The sequence below is a fragment of the Panulirus ornatus genome, chromosome 7, assembly GCF_036320965.1.
Source record: "Panulirus ornatus isolate Po-2019 chromosome 7, ASM3632096v1, whole genome shotgun sequence".
Classification (NCBI taxonomy): domain Eukaryota; kingdom Metazoa; phylum Arthropoda; class Malacostraca; order Decapoda; family Palinuridae; genus Panulirus; species Panulirus ornatus.
Window position 1 is genome coordinate 4,150,987 of NC_092230.1, and position 16,878 is coordinate 4,167,864.

The 16,878-nt window shown below is 41.5% G+C and overlaps 1 protein-coding gene across 2 annotated transcripts in view; it reads right to left on the minus strand.

The window, feature by feature from the left end:
* Window positions 1-16,878, minus strand: part of LOC139749377 (glycine receptor subunit alpha-2-like) — a 231,530-nt gene that overhangs the window by 110,885 nt on the left and 103,767 nt on the right. For both annotated transcript variants that reach the window (XM_071663162.1, XM_071663161.1), the window contains exon 7: window positions 4,617-4,751. In XM_071663162.1, coding sequence (XP_071519263.1) covers window positions 4,617-4,751 — 135 coding nt within the window. The remainder of the gene's footprint in view (window positions 1-4,616; window positions 4,752-16,878) is intronic.

Below are 16,878 nucleotides of genomic sequence, written 5' to 3' on the forward strand. Positions count from 1 at the left end.
GGATGGGGTGGTCAGGGAGGTAAATGCCAGAATAATTCACAATGTCCTTACCTCCCAAACACTTAAGACACTGTAGTTCCCCCAAGGAGCCGTTCTTTCTCCACCCTTCAATATCATTGTACACGATCTTTCTTTATATCTCCCACAGGCCACATTGCGATAGTCCTCTCACATGAAGAGGATCTCAATCATATAAGCATAAGCAATAAACGTGAAACATTACACCACACAATGAGAACACTGGCGCACCCAACACACATTGAATCGCTACAAGAAATATCCCGTCACCCACATCACACAGGTTAGAAGATTCCATGTTGCAATTTCTATAGCACTGGTCAACCACTCCCAGTGAAATCACGTCATGTTACGTATAATACCAGCAGCATAGCAATACTTACTGCCCACATCACAAACACAAAGGCCTTAATCAAACCCAACGCTCTCAGAACACTTACCAATACCAGCTCATGACAAGGAAAAGAATCCCTTAACCTCTATATACACTTCTTCAGCTCCACACTAAACTACGCCTCACCCTTTTCGTTATAAACCCTGTCGAAAGCGAACACAATAGTGTAAACTACAACTACACAAGACCAATCGCCAGCTGCTGAACCCCCACAAACACCCAACACGGCGATAGAAAAATACTTCCAGTACAATCTCGCTTCAATATGAGAGATATCCAGTTCTTTGCAGCAACTTTAGAACTTTCCTACCCATACCGCATCATAACCGACCACAAAACCAAGTTAAGTAGCAACTTAACACCCTGCCTCACACTTCAACACATCAAACTCAGATTCCACGTCAAAATGATACTCAAATTTCCACCCACATTCCTCATAAATTATTCAATATCCCGGACGAAGTTTTCCAAAACAAGAACGAAATTCTTTATTCTACGATGGAATCTCGCTCTGGCGTTCCTCATCTTCGAAGATGTTGATGTTTTCGAAACAATATTTCAAGTCTGATTTTTCACCATCTCGAAAATCAGACTGGATTAGAAACTAGTTGAACAATCAATATCTTCGCTGTCAGTATCTCATTTTCATTTCTAACTACCACACTACTCAAGGTATTTATCAATATCCCAATAACTACATCTATCACGGTGATGCAAGAAAAATACGTAACATACACCTGCTCTTTTCTCATACTTTACCACCAAGTCATTTCTGTCAAGTTTCCCATTGTCTTGCCTAGGAGCCACAATTTTCACCATGTCTCCAGTTATCTATAATCAATTTGTCAGTTGTGCATCTATTTTAACACTTCAATACGCACAGCTATGTTCCCGTGATCGACAAGACCCTCTCAAGGTAAATTCTGGAGTCTTTAAACGAAACTAAACACTTGTAACAGCACACTGATGTCGTCTCGTGTCTGAAGAGGACACGCACTTTCGTGGATATTGGAAATGAAGGGAGGAGTAACAGGGAGTAGCAATAACAGAGGGAGGTATGAGAAGCACTGGTTATGAGGGAGAGATGAGAGTGCAAGGAGATAAGAGAATGATACAAGGCGTGGGTCGAGTACGGATATAAATTGTCTAAGGGGAGAGGGGTGGGATGCGTGTAGAGGTTTCAAGAGAGAATTCAGGGGATAGTAATAGTGACTGTGTATATATCTCTAGACCACACATATCCAGGAACCTACCTCTATATACATACGCCATTTGCTCAAAGGATAAACTCTAATGTGAACGACGGGACTAAAACGTAAACCTTCACCTTGCCCAACATATATAAACTCGGGTCACATCAACGTCACTTGTTCAGGCCATGATTTGTGGATGAGCGAAATATAAGCAATAAATATGTACCACCCTCCGCAGTTTAAGGACAATATTGTTAAGGTCAGTAGATATATTATCCTCGCTACTGGACGGTGCAACTTTTACAAGCAATTTTACACAATACACCTTCTGGATTCGAACACAAAATGGCTCGTATTTAATAAATTGGTTATTTGCATTTACAACTTCAGGATTCGAACTCAAAATGGCTAGTATTTAATTATTTGTATTTATCAGTATTCCAAGAAAGCAGGTCTGTACAGCTCACAGACGTGTACGTATATATTGCCATACACAATCCTTTTTGGTTCTGGCTACACTACCCTATCATGTGGCGCTGTGGCTGACACAGATTCTACACACTTATCTCGTCAGTGTGGCATGATGCCACAGCACCATCCCCTCCACCGTAATCTCCTGGTATCAGAGATCTCTCACCGTCAACTTTCAGTCCAGCATCGCAGAAGTTTCAAACCCATATTATAACTCGTACACACCATAACAAGAAGAGACCAATCACAACCATTGTTAACAAATCTATTTAACCCTCGATTCTGTAGACTATCATTATACTTCTCTCTCATGTCTAGTGTCAGTCTTTAGCTGAAGTTTAGCAAAAATGTGTAGAGCGGTTAGCGTTCCTGACCATAAAGCACTGAAGGGCATCCCGCCTATACAGGGTCGAGCCTGGTATAGGTTCGAATCCTGGTTGTACGGCAGTCGGTCCACAGTCAACCCAGCTGTTCATCCACCCTTAAGGGGTTGGTAGATAAAATGGGTACCTAGCTCAGGCTAGGGTATAAACATATGTATATATATATATAGCGTTAATGGGATGGCCTTGATTACGGCACCAGCTACCCGTGCCGTCTCTGCTAACATCAAAAAATCTATACACTATTATCAAACCCAGAATTCTTAAAAGTACCACACCAGACCAGCTCCCGCACCAACCATGCGTGTGATGGAGACTTTCCCCCCACCACACACACACTATGAAATCCTGAATCTAAAGGACGAGAGAATATATTACCACAGATGCATATCTGTCTCTATAAATACCTAAGATGACTGAAATTTTTAGCGTAAGCTGAGTGAGCCCACAGGTTCCTGGGGAGGGTGAAAAGTTATGCAATATGTAAACGGCAGAGCAGACGAGCGGAGGTCGTGTGCGCGTCTTACATCATAGTGGAGGTCGTCCATGCGAAGAGGTGATGAAGTGTGTTATAAACGTAGCCTGTATGAGACATGCCCTAGCCATTGATGTGGGTAGTGGTCATATAGTGAACGACTATATAATATTCGTAGGGTAAACAAAACTATCCTTTTTTCATTACTTTATTATGTTATAGAACTGATCGCAGTTTCCTACGTAAGCGAGGTAGCGGTAGGAATAGAAGGCTTCATTTGCTCATCCGTTCTCTAGATGTCACTAATGCGCCGAAACCACAGTTCCTTATCCACATCTCTGTCCCACAGACCTTTCCATGGTTTACCCAGGACGTTTAACATGACCTGGCTCAGTTCACCGACAGCGCGTCGACCCCTGTATACCACATCTCAATGCATTGTATAGCTGTGCACGCCTCTCATCCTCCTGCATGTTTAGGCACAGATCACTTTTTTCTCTCCATCCTTCCATTTCCTCAGACGAGGTTCTCAAACACCCCAACACAGACCATCGTTTCGTATATTCTTGCATCGGTTTCATTATGTAATCTGTGCTTTTACCCATATTTACATCGTGAGACACGTAGCTGCAAGCAAGCTTTCCCCTTTCCTGTAGAAACTACTTCGGTGTCTGCTGCTACCAAGGGTCTGCGTAATCCACCCATTGTCTAAACCATGTGACACTCGTGAGTTCGCATGATTAGTGTGTGGCCGCTGTCAAGCCAACGGCGGGTCGTTGTGACATCTATTTCTTTCCCTACGCTTCGAAGGTTTGGAACTATCCTATCTATGTCTATCAACGCTTCTCTCAATCCTCCTGGCATTCAAAACTGCACGAAATCAAAAAATATAAAGACGAAGACCAAAAAAAGAATGAATCAACCGCTTTTGTGGTTGAATATATTTAAGTCAAAAATCCTTTTACAAATGACTCTCTCCAGTCTGCCGTATAACATTATCATGACCCTTTCCAAAGACGAAGATTCACTCCACCTGGAAAGTTACCTGTTCTTGCACGCCACAGGAACATCAGACCAATGCAATGATCACAAGAAGAACTTGTATCAGGACTTTCATAACAACACCCTCACTCTCCACTGACCCTTGCGTTATGACATTACATATACCTCAGACTCGCATCATCATTTCCATACGACACCACCACTATAACACGACGTTGTCTTATGACGCTACAATAGTGTTACTCTATACAAGGTCTTTTATTATGGTGCTATACCACCGTTAACTATCACTGGGTCATTTCTATGTACTAATATAGCACCATTAACCATATTGCCATTTTCTATGTTACTGTACCACCGTAAGACTCGTCACCCAAGGAACTACACCGTAGTCAAGACTTTATTCCCCTTATGGCACTATATTACCGCTAATATTCTGGGAATAACTGAATAACTATTCCAAGGACTAGTATATACCTCGATAACACAAGACCCTTAGTTATTATATGTTCAGACCCTTCGTTATGTTATATGTTCAGCGAATCAGAGAACATATTGACGTCAAAGCTATTGTTTCCCCCCTGCATACAATGTTGGTCTACCTCGATGCCAAGTCTGACACTATTACCAAACTCGTAAGACCAACCTCCTTGTCTTTACCACCACCAGAGACTACTCACCAATCTGGAAGCTCTCCTGGCAGGTGGTGGCAACGATGTCATTAATCTCAAACTGTGGCATCCTCAGGTCCTTGTACATCTTCACGGGGCTCTCCTGCTTCCACTGTAGGCTCAGCTCCTTCATCGTCTTGGAAACTAGAATACAGATAAACAGAACATGTCCTTTACTTTCTACTCTCTTATGTGTGTATAAAAACTAGAATAGATATAGCATGTCCTTTACTTTCTATTCTCTTGTGTGGGTAAAAACTAGAACAAACATAACATGCCCTTTACATTCTATTCTCATACGTGTATAAAACCTACAATATACAATGTCCTTTCCTTTCTATTCTCATAAGTATAATAACTGATTAAATATAAGTTCTTTACTACAATTCTTGTGTGTATAACACATTATTTCAAAATAATCAAGGAATTACATTTGATTATCAAATTACCACACGATCTTAATAGAGATAATACAGGATGAGATGATTATAGACAAGACTATAATAGAGTTCTTTCCCATCCATAGATGCTGAAGAGTACGCGCACCGCAGCAGGTGATGTAAAGCCATAACAAAATTGATAGAACTAACATCTTATTGATGATAATACCAGTTTTAACAAGTGACAATTATATTTTCAGTAATGGTTATCTTAATGGGTCGTTGACCTCGGTCTAGCTTTCATGCATCTACCATTTGCCTGAATAGCTTGATAGATGGTTGAGAAATGACGTCTCATCTGGGTCACCTTACGAATGTGCCATGTATAATGGGAAGAATCTAGCAAAATATTCCTTCGCACTCTCCTGTCCGCCTACAATTGCCTTAGCTGGCACTCCCGCAGCGCCAAGAACGTTGGCCACGTCCACCGGGTATGGCGAGAGGTTAAGAGCTGTAGCGTATGACCCGTGTGGCCAATGGCTTTACCTCTCTTCCCAGGTCGTGGTCCAGTGGTAACATACAGGCCTGCCACGCGCGAGGACCGGGGTTCGATTCCTTAGCGCTCAAGAGAAATCATTATCCTCTATCCAGTATGTGTAGGTGTGTGTTTGGTGGACCCAGGTGTTGGAAGCGGCAGGCATCCCTCACTGAGGCCCACACAACCATGGCTGGTGTGGTCCACTTTGTAGGTCCAGTGCACTCTTGAACTTGTCTACCGTGCACCATGTTTCTGATGATGGTACATGGCAAGGTGGTGAAGACTCTTGGGCCCCGGCGGGCGGGTTTAAGGTGTTCTCTCTTGTCCATATGACACGAATTTCAGAGGTGGTATTGTACACAGTCATCCATGAGTGTCGTGCCAGTAACATGTTTACGAGTATATGATGGAAACCAAACCTTCCAGGTTCTTCCAGGTACAGATGATGCATCTCTCCTGTGTGATCTTCAGGGAGTATAGCCTCGGAGAACGAAGCCAATCCAAGTAATCTAGGTCCTCTGCCACATTAATATAGGCCGTCAATGACCTCTGAATATCTTATAATTGCGCCATATATACAAGGTTACGAGACCGGGGGGGAGCAATACGAGTGTAAACCTCTCTTCTCGTAACAAATGCGCGATGGATGAGCAAGATTCAGTGGGATTCAAAGTGTCGGAACACAGCCTTGTGAAGCTGGTATGTGACTAAGGCATCGAGACGCCCAACACTGCAGTCTTCATGGGGCACGCGTTACACCAGCGGTCGAAATGCTGCAGACTTCACCTCAGCGGCTGCTACTTGAAATCCTTGGAGAGGACGCGTCTGAATTAGCCATCAGTCAGTCGCGAGTCCTTAAATCTTGCAAGAGGTCTGGCTCTGGGAGTGGGCGCGCCCAGGCGGTTTCATCTTAAGTCACATGTTCCCTTGTCGTTCAAGGAGACGGACATGTCCTGCAGGCGTTGGAGAGCAAAAAAAAAAAAGATTAATCGTCTTCCAGTGTTGAGTTCGAGAAAAGAGAAGGCGAAACCTGAGGGAAAACTCAGGTTTCTAGTGTTCTCGCTCCACGTTCAACTCGAACGGGAGAAAATCAAGCAGAGGCTTTCTAAAGAGATATTTAAGAAATGGTATGTTGAGGGAGTTCTCGCACAGAAGTATTGAAGAGATAGACTTGTGTATTTTCGTCTGTATTAAAAAGATTCTGGGCTTCTAAAGTTACCAGATTATCCTGTCGGTAACTTCTTGATAGAAATCAGTGCTTTTCAGCAAATCTTTTCTTTTTCTTTCATACTATTCGCCATTTCCCGCGTTAGCGAGGTAGGGTTCAGAACAGAGGAATGGGCCTTTGAGGGAATATCCTCACCTGGCCCCCTTCTCGGTTCCTTTTTGGAAAAAAAAAAAAAAATAGAGGGGAGGATTTCCAGCCCCCCGCTCCCTTCCCTTTTAGTCGCCTTCTACGACACGCAGGAAATACGTGGGAAGTATTCTTTCTCCCCTATCCCCAGGGATAGGAAATACTAGAGGTGATCCAGCAACACCTGTGGTACGCCAGCGAGCAGACGACTTCACTGGTTCTCCTCAGTCCGGATCTTACAACAGGTACGAAGAAACGAACGTTTGCGTTTCATACAGAGGGCGCTAAAGGTCCCTCATAAGTGTGCGCGCGTGTGTCGATATCACCAACATTATGACAAACTAAATCCCATTTGTTACCGACTAACGATCCTGTTATCCATCATTCTTCCAAATGTATCGAAGGATATCAATAAAAGGGAGCAGAAAAAAAAAATTAAATTCTCGTATCTGCATTTATGTTTAATGACGCCCCAAATATGGAAAATGGGCCTTGTCGAAAGCAGTGGTTTATGAACATTACTGGCCTACTGTGAGCACGACTGAAAATAATGACCCGCACTTACCCAAGACGAAGGGTATTCGACCGCAAGTTATCAAAGAGCAATACCTGTATTATGATATCCATAGCCTCAGCGTCTATACAAACATCAGCACATCGAACCTTTCTGTTCTAGGGATGGTTTTTTTTATACACACAAAGGGACTGTCGCAAACATGTTAATATATAAAGACCCATTTCTTGTATACCTGTTTATCACTACTCCAATACAGTTTCGGACCTCCGTGGCCTTTGCCAACTGGTAACCGAGAAAGATATAGCGGAAAGGAGGGCAAGAACATGCTATGTACAGACTACGTAAATGCTACACACTAACAGCGTGCAAGCCTTTCCTCTGTCATGCAACTTTAAACCTTTTGGCCACACAACTTGACCTGAAAGGTTCGTTCCTGTACGAAACTTGTGTGTCAGACTCCTCATCCGCATTCTCTTGCTAATTCCATCATGTTAATCACCATTTTCACAAATCTGGACATTTCTAAACACCTTTAACTTCTTCAACTATGAATACACTTTACAGAATGTAATGTAAACAGTATATTGTGGTGGATTTGGTCTGGATAAAGTAACTTATGCAGAAATTAAATCTGTGGATTCGTGTTAGCTATAGGCAAAATATCTATAGAGCATGAGAGCGTTTGACACTTAACTACACGATTTACCGGAATCTCGTACCATGATTTTGATATGCATGGTTTAATTAGATATCAATTAGTGACGTGTAATGCAAATTCAATAGACTGGTTTTTAATGTGTATAAAAATGCCGGCTGCCTAGGTAATGCACACTGTTTTATTTCACCCATTTATATTAGCTGAATAAGAGTATTCGAAAAAAAAAAAACTTGTTTCGAAGCCCATTTTCAAAGCGTAGTAGTACATAGATTTCCTCATCTTATCGATTTATGCCAAAGTCGATCACTCATGACTGGGCTAACATGTGACCAATCCCACGGTAATCACCACAGAGCCACACACGCGCCCACCACACACACACACACGCCCACCACACACGCACGCCTCACTCCCGCCTACCTCACTCCCGCCTACCACACTCCCACCTACCACACTCCATGCAAAAGCTGACCACTAGCCTCATTTTTCCTGGTCTTATATTATGATTCTAACTTATCGAATCTCCCAACACATGTTCTACACTACAGGAACCTAATGAAACGTATACCCACGCGTGAACACTCATCCACACAAGGTGCAGTCATACAGACTGGAGGAATAAAAGTTAAGGAAATTATTCTGGTGGTATATGAAGTGTTAATCTCCTTTAAATATGTACGAATACTACAAGTTACAGTGTCTTCAGTAGGTACAAGCTGTAGAGAGGAACATGTTGGAGTAAAGTAACCCATCTATTTCAACAATGACGCTTTACTGCAGAAAATGGGGCACTGGCCAGGGTATTTAAGATGAGCAAACCAGGGAAGTACCGTTAAAATATGGCATCTTGTACGACGTTTTCTATATAACCATCACTAAATCCGTGCACGACGTTTTCCATATAACCATCACTAATGTTATCTTAATGCCATTTTCTATATGCAAACTTTTTCATTCCGCCGCTTCAAGCCTGAATTATCAGGGGCGGGGACCCCACACCATGTTTCACTTGTCTCTACCCTCACACCACGTTTCCCTTCCCTCCACCTTCACACTCCTCCACCAACTCCCCTCCCATGGCGATTGTACCTCTGGTAGCAAAGATCATTATCAAGTAATGGGTATGATCATTTATCATAGCTTTTGATACAAGCAACACCGATTTATGAATTTTGGTTATTGCCTAGGTCAAGATAACACAGACAGGACAGTCCGTGCATCACTAGAGTCAAATGATGACTGGCTGACTGGTGTCTTCTCGCAGCTCAAGCTCAGAGAACGCCTCTGTCTACCCAAAGGTTTGGCTTCGAACTCACGAGTCGATCCCCTTGGGTTCACACGCCACGAACAGGAAGATGTGAATAACTTCTTGTTAGTTTATCGAAAACTGAAGTTAACATCAGATGTAGCGAGACGCCGTGGTGTGGACACTAGTAACAACATCGACATGAGCAAACTTCAGGACAAGTGGAAACTTCGAAGCAGCTTGAACTAAGAGCTTCGAAGTAGCGAGTCGATACTGCTTGGGATTCATACCTCACGGAGGGAGAGGACTGACAAAGACGACTATCCTAGTTGAATACCGTGGAGTCTATGTATATATATATACATATATATATATAAACATTACACGTCTATGTATATATATATATATAATATATATATATATATATATATATATATATATACATATACATATACATATAAACATATATACATATATACATATATACATATATACATATATATATATATATATATATATATATACATATACATATACATATAAACCATGGAAAGCTGTGTAGGTATGTATATTTGCGTGTGTGGACGTGTGTATGTACATGTGTATGGAGGGGTTTGGGCCATTTCTTTCGTCTGTTTCCTTGCGCTACCTCGCAAACGCGGGAGACAGCGACAAAGTATAAAAAAAAAAAAAAAAAAAAAAATATATACACATTACACGTACGTGCCTATTAATGTACGCATACCTACACTGCTATATTACATTCATCCACCGATCTTAGTACTAAATAGTACTATTTAGCGTCATATCAGCTACTGATAACTATAGTGCTATACGTATTGTGCAATTAACGCTAGTACGTATCCTTGTTTATTCATTCCATCAAGGTCGTAATTATGTTAGGGCAATTATAGATATATTTATTTTTTCATTATTAGGAACCTGTTACGATATTCAATAAAGGGCGATGGGGATATTATCCCATTAATCAGTTTGGTATCCCAAACACCTGATTTTCGATTAATTACCAATTAACTAGTCATTTTATTTATCATTTTTCTTAATGGTATCATAACTTCCATTTTCATGGCATCATTCAATTACCTTTTTTTTACGACCTTTTTTAATTGCTCTTTCACGTACCTGGAGGCAGAGAATTAATTTCTAACCCCTAATTTTATTTTCTTTCAATTTAAACTTTTGCTGACGATTTCAACTGATCGTGAATGAACGAAAAATCTTTTCCTTCTTGAATATTTCAAAAATGATTCGATACATTGAATTATTCACTTTCAAGTTACAACGCTTAAGAGATCTTATTGCCTATTTGTTAAGAGGATCAATAAGCGACTAACGAGTTCCCGGATGTAACGTTACAGCGGTGCTAAGCCACATGAATAAGGCATTAGAATCTCTTGTACATGGGGGATGGAGTTTCAGATTCACTGAACCCCACATGTACTCTGCTATCATACAACTCAAATCTATAAGCTTCGTTATGTCTATTTACAGCCGATACATTCCCATTAGAATAATCTGATCTACTGCTGCACATATTATAAAAGAACTACTTAACATCCTTTCTAACAAGCGTCATTCTGTAGTTTCACACCGTAACCTCTGGTTGGTCTAGCCATACAACTTTCTAGTCATCTGTTGCCCTTAACACCACCGAGTTAGACATCTAAAGGCTGCACTCGGGTCACTCCTAACTCTTCTCTCTTAGGTGAATTTGAGACCCATAGCCTTTCTTTATTACTATCCTAATTCTGGTACCGTCTCTATTGCCATCCTGTATACCTTCTGTTTTGTTTTTTTTTTGGTTTTTCTTTGCGCTTTAGAGGTTTACAGAAAAGAGAATGTTGGGGGTGAAGAATGGCGAGTAAGTGAGCATGGAAAGGAAACGTGTGTGGAAGAACCAGGAGAGGGTGTATGCAGAATGGAAAAAGATGAGGTGCGATGACCAAACCTGAGAGGCATATTCGAATTCTGGCCTCATGTAGGATGTTAAGGACTTGTCTAACATTCCCTTATCCATTAACTTAACTACAGTCTTAATATTTGGTAGTAGACAGCTGATCTCTAAGCTCCTAAGCTGGGACTCTGGCTACAGGATAGGGACGATGTCAACTCCCAAGTCCCCTTATAATATATATAGATTCCTGCAGTTTTATTTTTTTGTTTTACCATCAAAATGATATTCATATCTTTCGCTGCGACTCGACACGTTCCTGTGTTGGTTGATGCAACAACCCAACTTGCATTTCAATACCCTGAAGACGTTTATAATGTGCACAAAGACTAGTCCATCTACATTAAGCAAATTAGTTTTACATAGCGGACCCCTCAGGCTAGTTGGACGTGACGAGTGGCGTGCCCCAGGGATTAATATTTAGCCAACTTATCAAAACGTCCATTCATGATCTAGAAATGGATTTCATATCCAAGATTTCCATATGGAAGAAGCTAGATCATCGATCAGACAATATGACGAATCTAAAAGTCAATTTGTAAGTTCATGCCCTTTGGGAGAGAAAGAAAGATACGAAACATGAAACTCAAATATTCATATATTCGTCAGCCAAACTGAACGAAGAGATTTCATGGTCAGCATCGCTAGCCGGTACCCCACCGTAGGTGTGCAATGCCTTGATATACATTTACCCAGCGCCACTGTCACGAAGCTCAAAGTTTTGAAAAGAAAATTACAGACGTTCGTGCAGATGAGCACCTTATATAACACAACGGCAGTTTCATGTTGCTCAGAAGGGGGATTATAATAATCAGCACTTCCGTAATTGCACTTTTCCAAAACCGCTCCTCGGACCCGAGAGTGTACTCTCCCTCCATGATATGCAAATTAGGCGATTCTAATGAACGTCTCCACTCCATATATAGTTTTTAAGCTGAACCTTCTCTGCTACTCTCACTGTTGTCTGTGCGTGTGTGTGTGTGTGTCCTCGAAGGTAATTTCCCAAGGTATTGTAACAAACGCTTCATATCCACTTGGCTTCTCCTCCAGCATTCAGTCTCTCGCTTCACCTCCCTCAGCGAGCCACCTCACTCACTCCAAGCCCACTCCTCCCGCACTTCTCGTAGCTCAACTCCTGCTCTACCTTCCTCACTTCCGTCCTTCCCCTGCACTCCCACAGCCTCTGATCCGATTAAAGTTTCCCTGAGAGACTGTATTCGCCACCTCTTCAACAGCTTATATCAATGATATCTTGTTAGCCGAGATTGCACGGGCAGTTGAGGTCAACGAGATATATATATATATATATATATATATATATATATATATATATATATATATATATATATATATATATATATTCCGAGCCACATACTCATTTCATCGACTAACCCCTAGGGGTGGATGAACAGCTGGGTCGACTGTGGACATACTCCCCGTAACCAGGAATTCGAACCGATGCGACTCTCGACCACGTATGGACGGCCCGTGAATGAGTCATGGTCGGGAACGCTAATCGCTACACCAATTTATCCTCTTTCTTACGGCTATATACATTAAACAGATGGTTATAACGAATTATACTTTATCATTTACCCTTGAGAACTCATCCAAAGTTTCTCCTTAATACCTAATGAATGTATTCATATTACACCTTCCATCTTGCACTAGTGTGCCTTCAATCCTCAGATTCTTCTGAAGCAATCATTTCAATTACAGATTTCTTAATCGAAATATTCCATTTTCCTTCATGCAGATCTCTTCATCCTACACACTTACGTACAGTGCCTTTGGGGCACCACAAATGTCTCTACAGTGTTCCGTTACTAACATTATTTCTATTTCTCTCATTTTCAGTTTACATCATCGCGACCTTCCTCACGCAGCTCTGCACACATTTCCATCAACTGCGCCAACCATAACTCACTCAGCACTGAAATACGATCGACCAAGAGACGATCTAATCCCATTATGGTCACTAAAGAGAGTTTGACCCGTTTGCGTCCTTTCGTATCAAATATCAGAACTGAGCGGTCTTCACCGTAGCCTATAGAATTACGGACACGTCTTTGGCAAAGAGTATCTCTCAGCTACACATCTTGATCTTCTCAGCCTTGTCGTTATTTCAAGGACCTTCCTACTTGCCTGTTACGTAGTCCTCACATCTAAATCATCCAGATCCTATAATGACCTATCCTTGGACACCACTTTCACTCATCCATTGAAGCTAATCTCTAACTTCTAATTTCTTTATGTTTGCCGAGACTGCAAGGGCAGCCGAAGCCCTGATCAAAGTCATCCCATTAACGCTAGACATATAAAGGGCGAAAATCGCTCTAACGTAGGTCACAATGTAATGTTTCTATACGTGTGGCCCGACATGTTTCGTAGAGTAAATCCGCTTCATCAGGTGCGAGTAGTTGAAGTTACTTAAATCCCAACAGAAGATACGTCCGTCGTCTACCAATATTAACGACACATTTACCTGACCGACAGTAAATGAAAAAGGAAAGTAAATAAAGGAGGTGACAAGTGATGGGGGTTAACCTGGGTAGATGAGAGTCTTGGACCATTCTTACATTTTCGTCATTTATTTAATGATCTGGTTAATGATAAGATGGGCTTTTAAAGTTGCCTGGGGACAAATCAAAGTTTTAAGTATTAGCAATTAAGAAATTTAATGACTTTACGTATGACATTATCAGCAGAGGGGTATAAATAACCGGGATTTTCAAGATGTATTGGGGTGGTCATGTTCATGACAATTTTAAGATATTGCATTTTTGTGGTCATCCCTGCGTACTGTGTGACGGTGCCATCATCATCTTACTGTCAGTCTTACCTGTTTGGCCAATGTATACATCTTTACATGCCTAGCATTTGACAGTGTAAACACTCCCAACTATTGAATGCTTTGGCCTATTCATTGAGGTCTTACTGATGGTGTTATTGTACTGGAAGGCAACACATTAAAATCACCAATTTTCAGTATATTTCTTAGATTAGCCAAGTTGGGAGAATAGGATAACACTAGACCATTCAGAACAATCCTCCTTTGTCCTTTTTGTGACGTGTGTGTGGACGTACGTTTGTGTGTATGTACGTGTGTGTGAAAATAAAACCTGCTGGAGTAAAACTTTTTTGTGCTGGACTTTAACCGAGCAATAAATACAACGTTGTTTTTTTTGCTTTACTCAACAACAGCATGTGACGTAAGGCTTGTGCTTCGCCTCTGGGAACCATCAAGCGCACCCAGGAACTACTATTTCAGCTATGCACGGCAGTGACGTGGTGGTGGTAAAAAAAAAGCATTTTTGCCCGCACCTGTTATGTGACCTACTCACTTTAATGCAACCCACTCCAGCGACCTGGACAGCCATCTTAACTGTCATGGGATGCAAACAAGTTTGGAACTTGATGGGGATAACACGTCAGGGAATATATATATATATATAAATTTTCATACATATTCGCCTTATCCCGCATTAGCGAGGTAGCGTTAAGAACAGTGAGCCTTAGAGGGTATATCCTCACTTGGCCCACCTCTCCGTTCCTTCTTTTTGGAAAATTGCAAGTCCCCCGCTCCCTCCCCTTCTACGACACGCAGGGAATACGTGGGAAGTATTCTTTCTCCCCAATGATTATATATATATATATATATATATATATATATATATATATATATATATATATATATATATATATATATACCCAAGGCAAGCAGATATGAATACGTACATGTGGTATGCGTGTATAAATGAATACGTCCGTGTATGTGCATGGATATGTTACGTATATGCGTTTACGTGTATACTAGTGGATGGGCAGTTCTTAATCCGTTTCCTGGCAATACTTCGCTAATGCATGAAAACGCGATAAAGTAAGGGTTAGCGTTCCTGACCATGAAGCATTCGCGGGCCCCGCAAGGTCGAGGGAATAGGTTCGAATCCACCTTTCAGTACATTATACATGTAGTCATGCACAGAGTGGGTGTGGACCAGTAATATAGTTTTCTTGACAATTGTTTGCGAAGTGGGATGGAATTACTTTGTGATATACGGGGGGCGGGGACAGTTCCACAACGGTGCTGCTCCATCTCGATCTCGTATTTGTGTACCATTTATTTGTTCATACCAGTGTTAGAACGCACCCATTTTGGTTCTTGGACAGCTAGATAAAACGAAACGTATCTTTCCACACTGACGTTTTTCTCAAAAAAATTATGACAAAATACGAAATAACACACAGGCTTTGCGATACGAGTATATCAATTCTGGCAAATTCAGGAAAAGGAACGAAAACTTAATTATATTGTCTCCAACCTCCGCTTCACTTGCATTCAAGATTCATGACCCACAACTCCCACACTAAAAAAAATTACGACTATATATTCTTCCGATTATATTATCTTCATAATTCAGTAAATATAATCACGCGTGTGTGGCGCTTTTTCGAACAAGCCGACAGAGGTGATGGATATATATATATATATATATATATATATATACACATTCCCCTTTTCCTTTGCTAGCGATCCAGCGTCTGGAACAGACGAAGGCAGGCAACGTTCGTTCACATCCATTCTCGAACTGCCTTGTGTAGTGAACCAAAAACCACATCTCCCCATCTACATCCAGGCCCCACAGACCTCTCCATGGTTTACCCCGGTCACTTCATATCTTCGGGGGGAAACACTATGAATTACTACCATACGAGAACTCTCGAATGCTTTAAAGAAAAGACAAAATCCATTCAGACATTTCAAGACATGCCCATGTCTACAAAGACAGTCAGTGTGGAAGAGACCTCTTAAAGTGGCCACATTGGTTACCAGTCGACAGATTAAAGGAGTCAATTGAACCCTGGGCTTCTCAATTGCATGCGAGGAGCAGTGTGTGGGGGACACAACATTGCACAAGTCGCCCCTCTCCGCAGATATGTGAATTCTGAAGGCTCCCATGAGGAGGTGATCGAGTTTCTACCCCTTCAAAGGTCAGAGAAAATATCTTGGACCAGCTGTTATCAGTTTATCTTCCCAGCTGTTATCAGTTTATCTTCCCAGCCGTTTTCAGTTCTTTAAAAGGGAAAGACTTCAACACCCACCACTATCGTCTCAAGTTCCGATTAAAAGCGCACTACAAGATGGCAGAGCACACAATGGACCTACATTTCCCTACTGAAAAGAAAGTTATAAATAATTCTTTCTTACCTAGTTTTAAGGCCGAATCAACCGCGCTCGGACCTGGGGTCTGTGTGGTCTGTGTATCTACATAACTCTTGAATCACTTTGCCTAACTACCCCAGGGGTACTCTATACACAGTCGTTTCCACCAGGGTTTCCCCAGGTGTTGACCTTAGGGGCAGGTACAATCAGTCGTCAATATAGGACCTTCTCTTGCAAAAGAGATGATGACTGAGGAAATAAGCACTTGTGAGTTGTGCGTTCGATTCTGAAAAAGCGAAAGAGGTTTCTATGGGAGCAAGACGACGAGGATAAAGAGCTAACAGATCCCCAGTAGATGAAATTGTACTTCATGGTAGCCATCACATTTAAGAATCCCTAATCTCTAGAAAGGAAATATTTATTCAGCTTAAAAGATATTGAT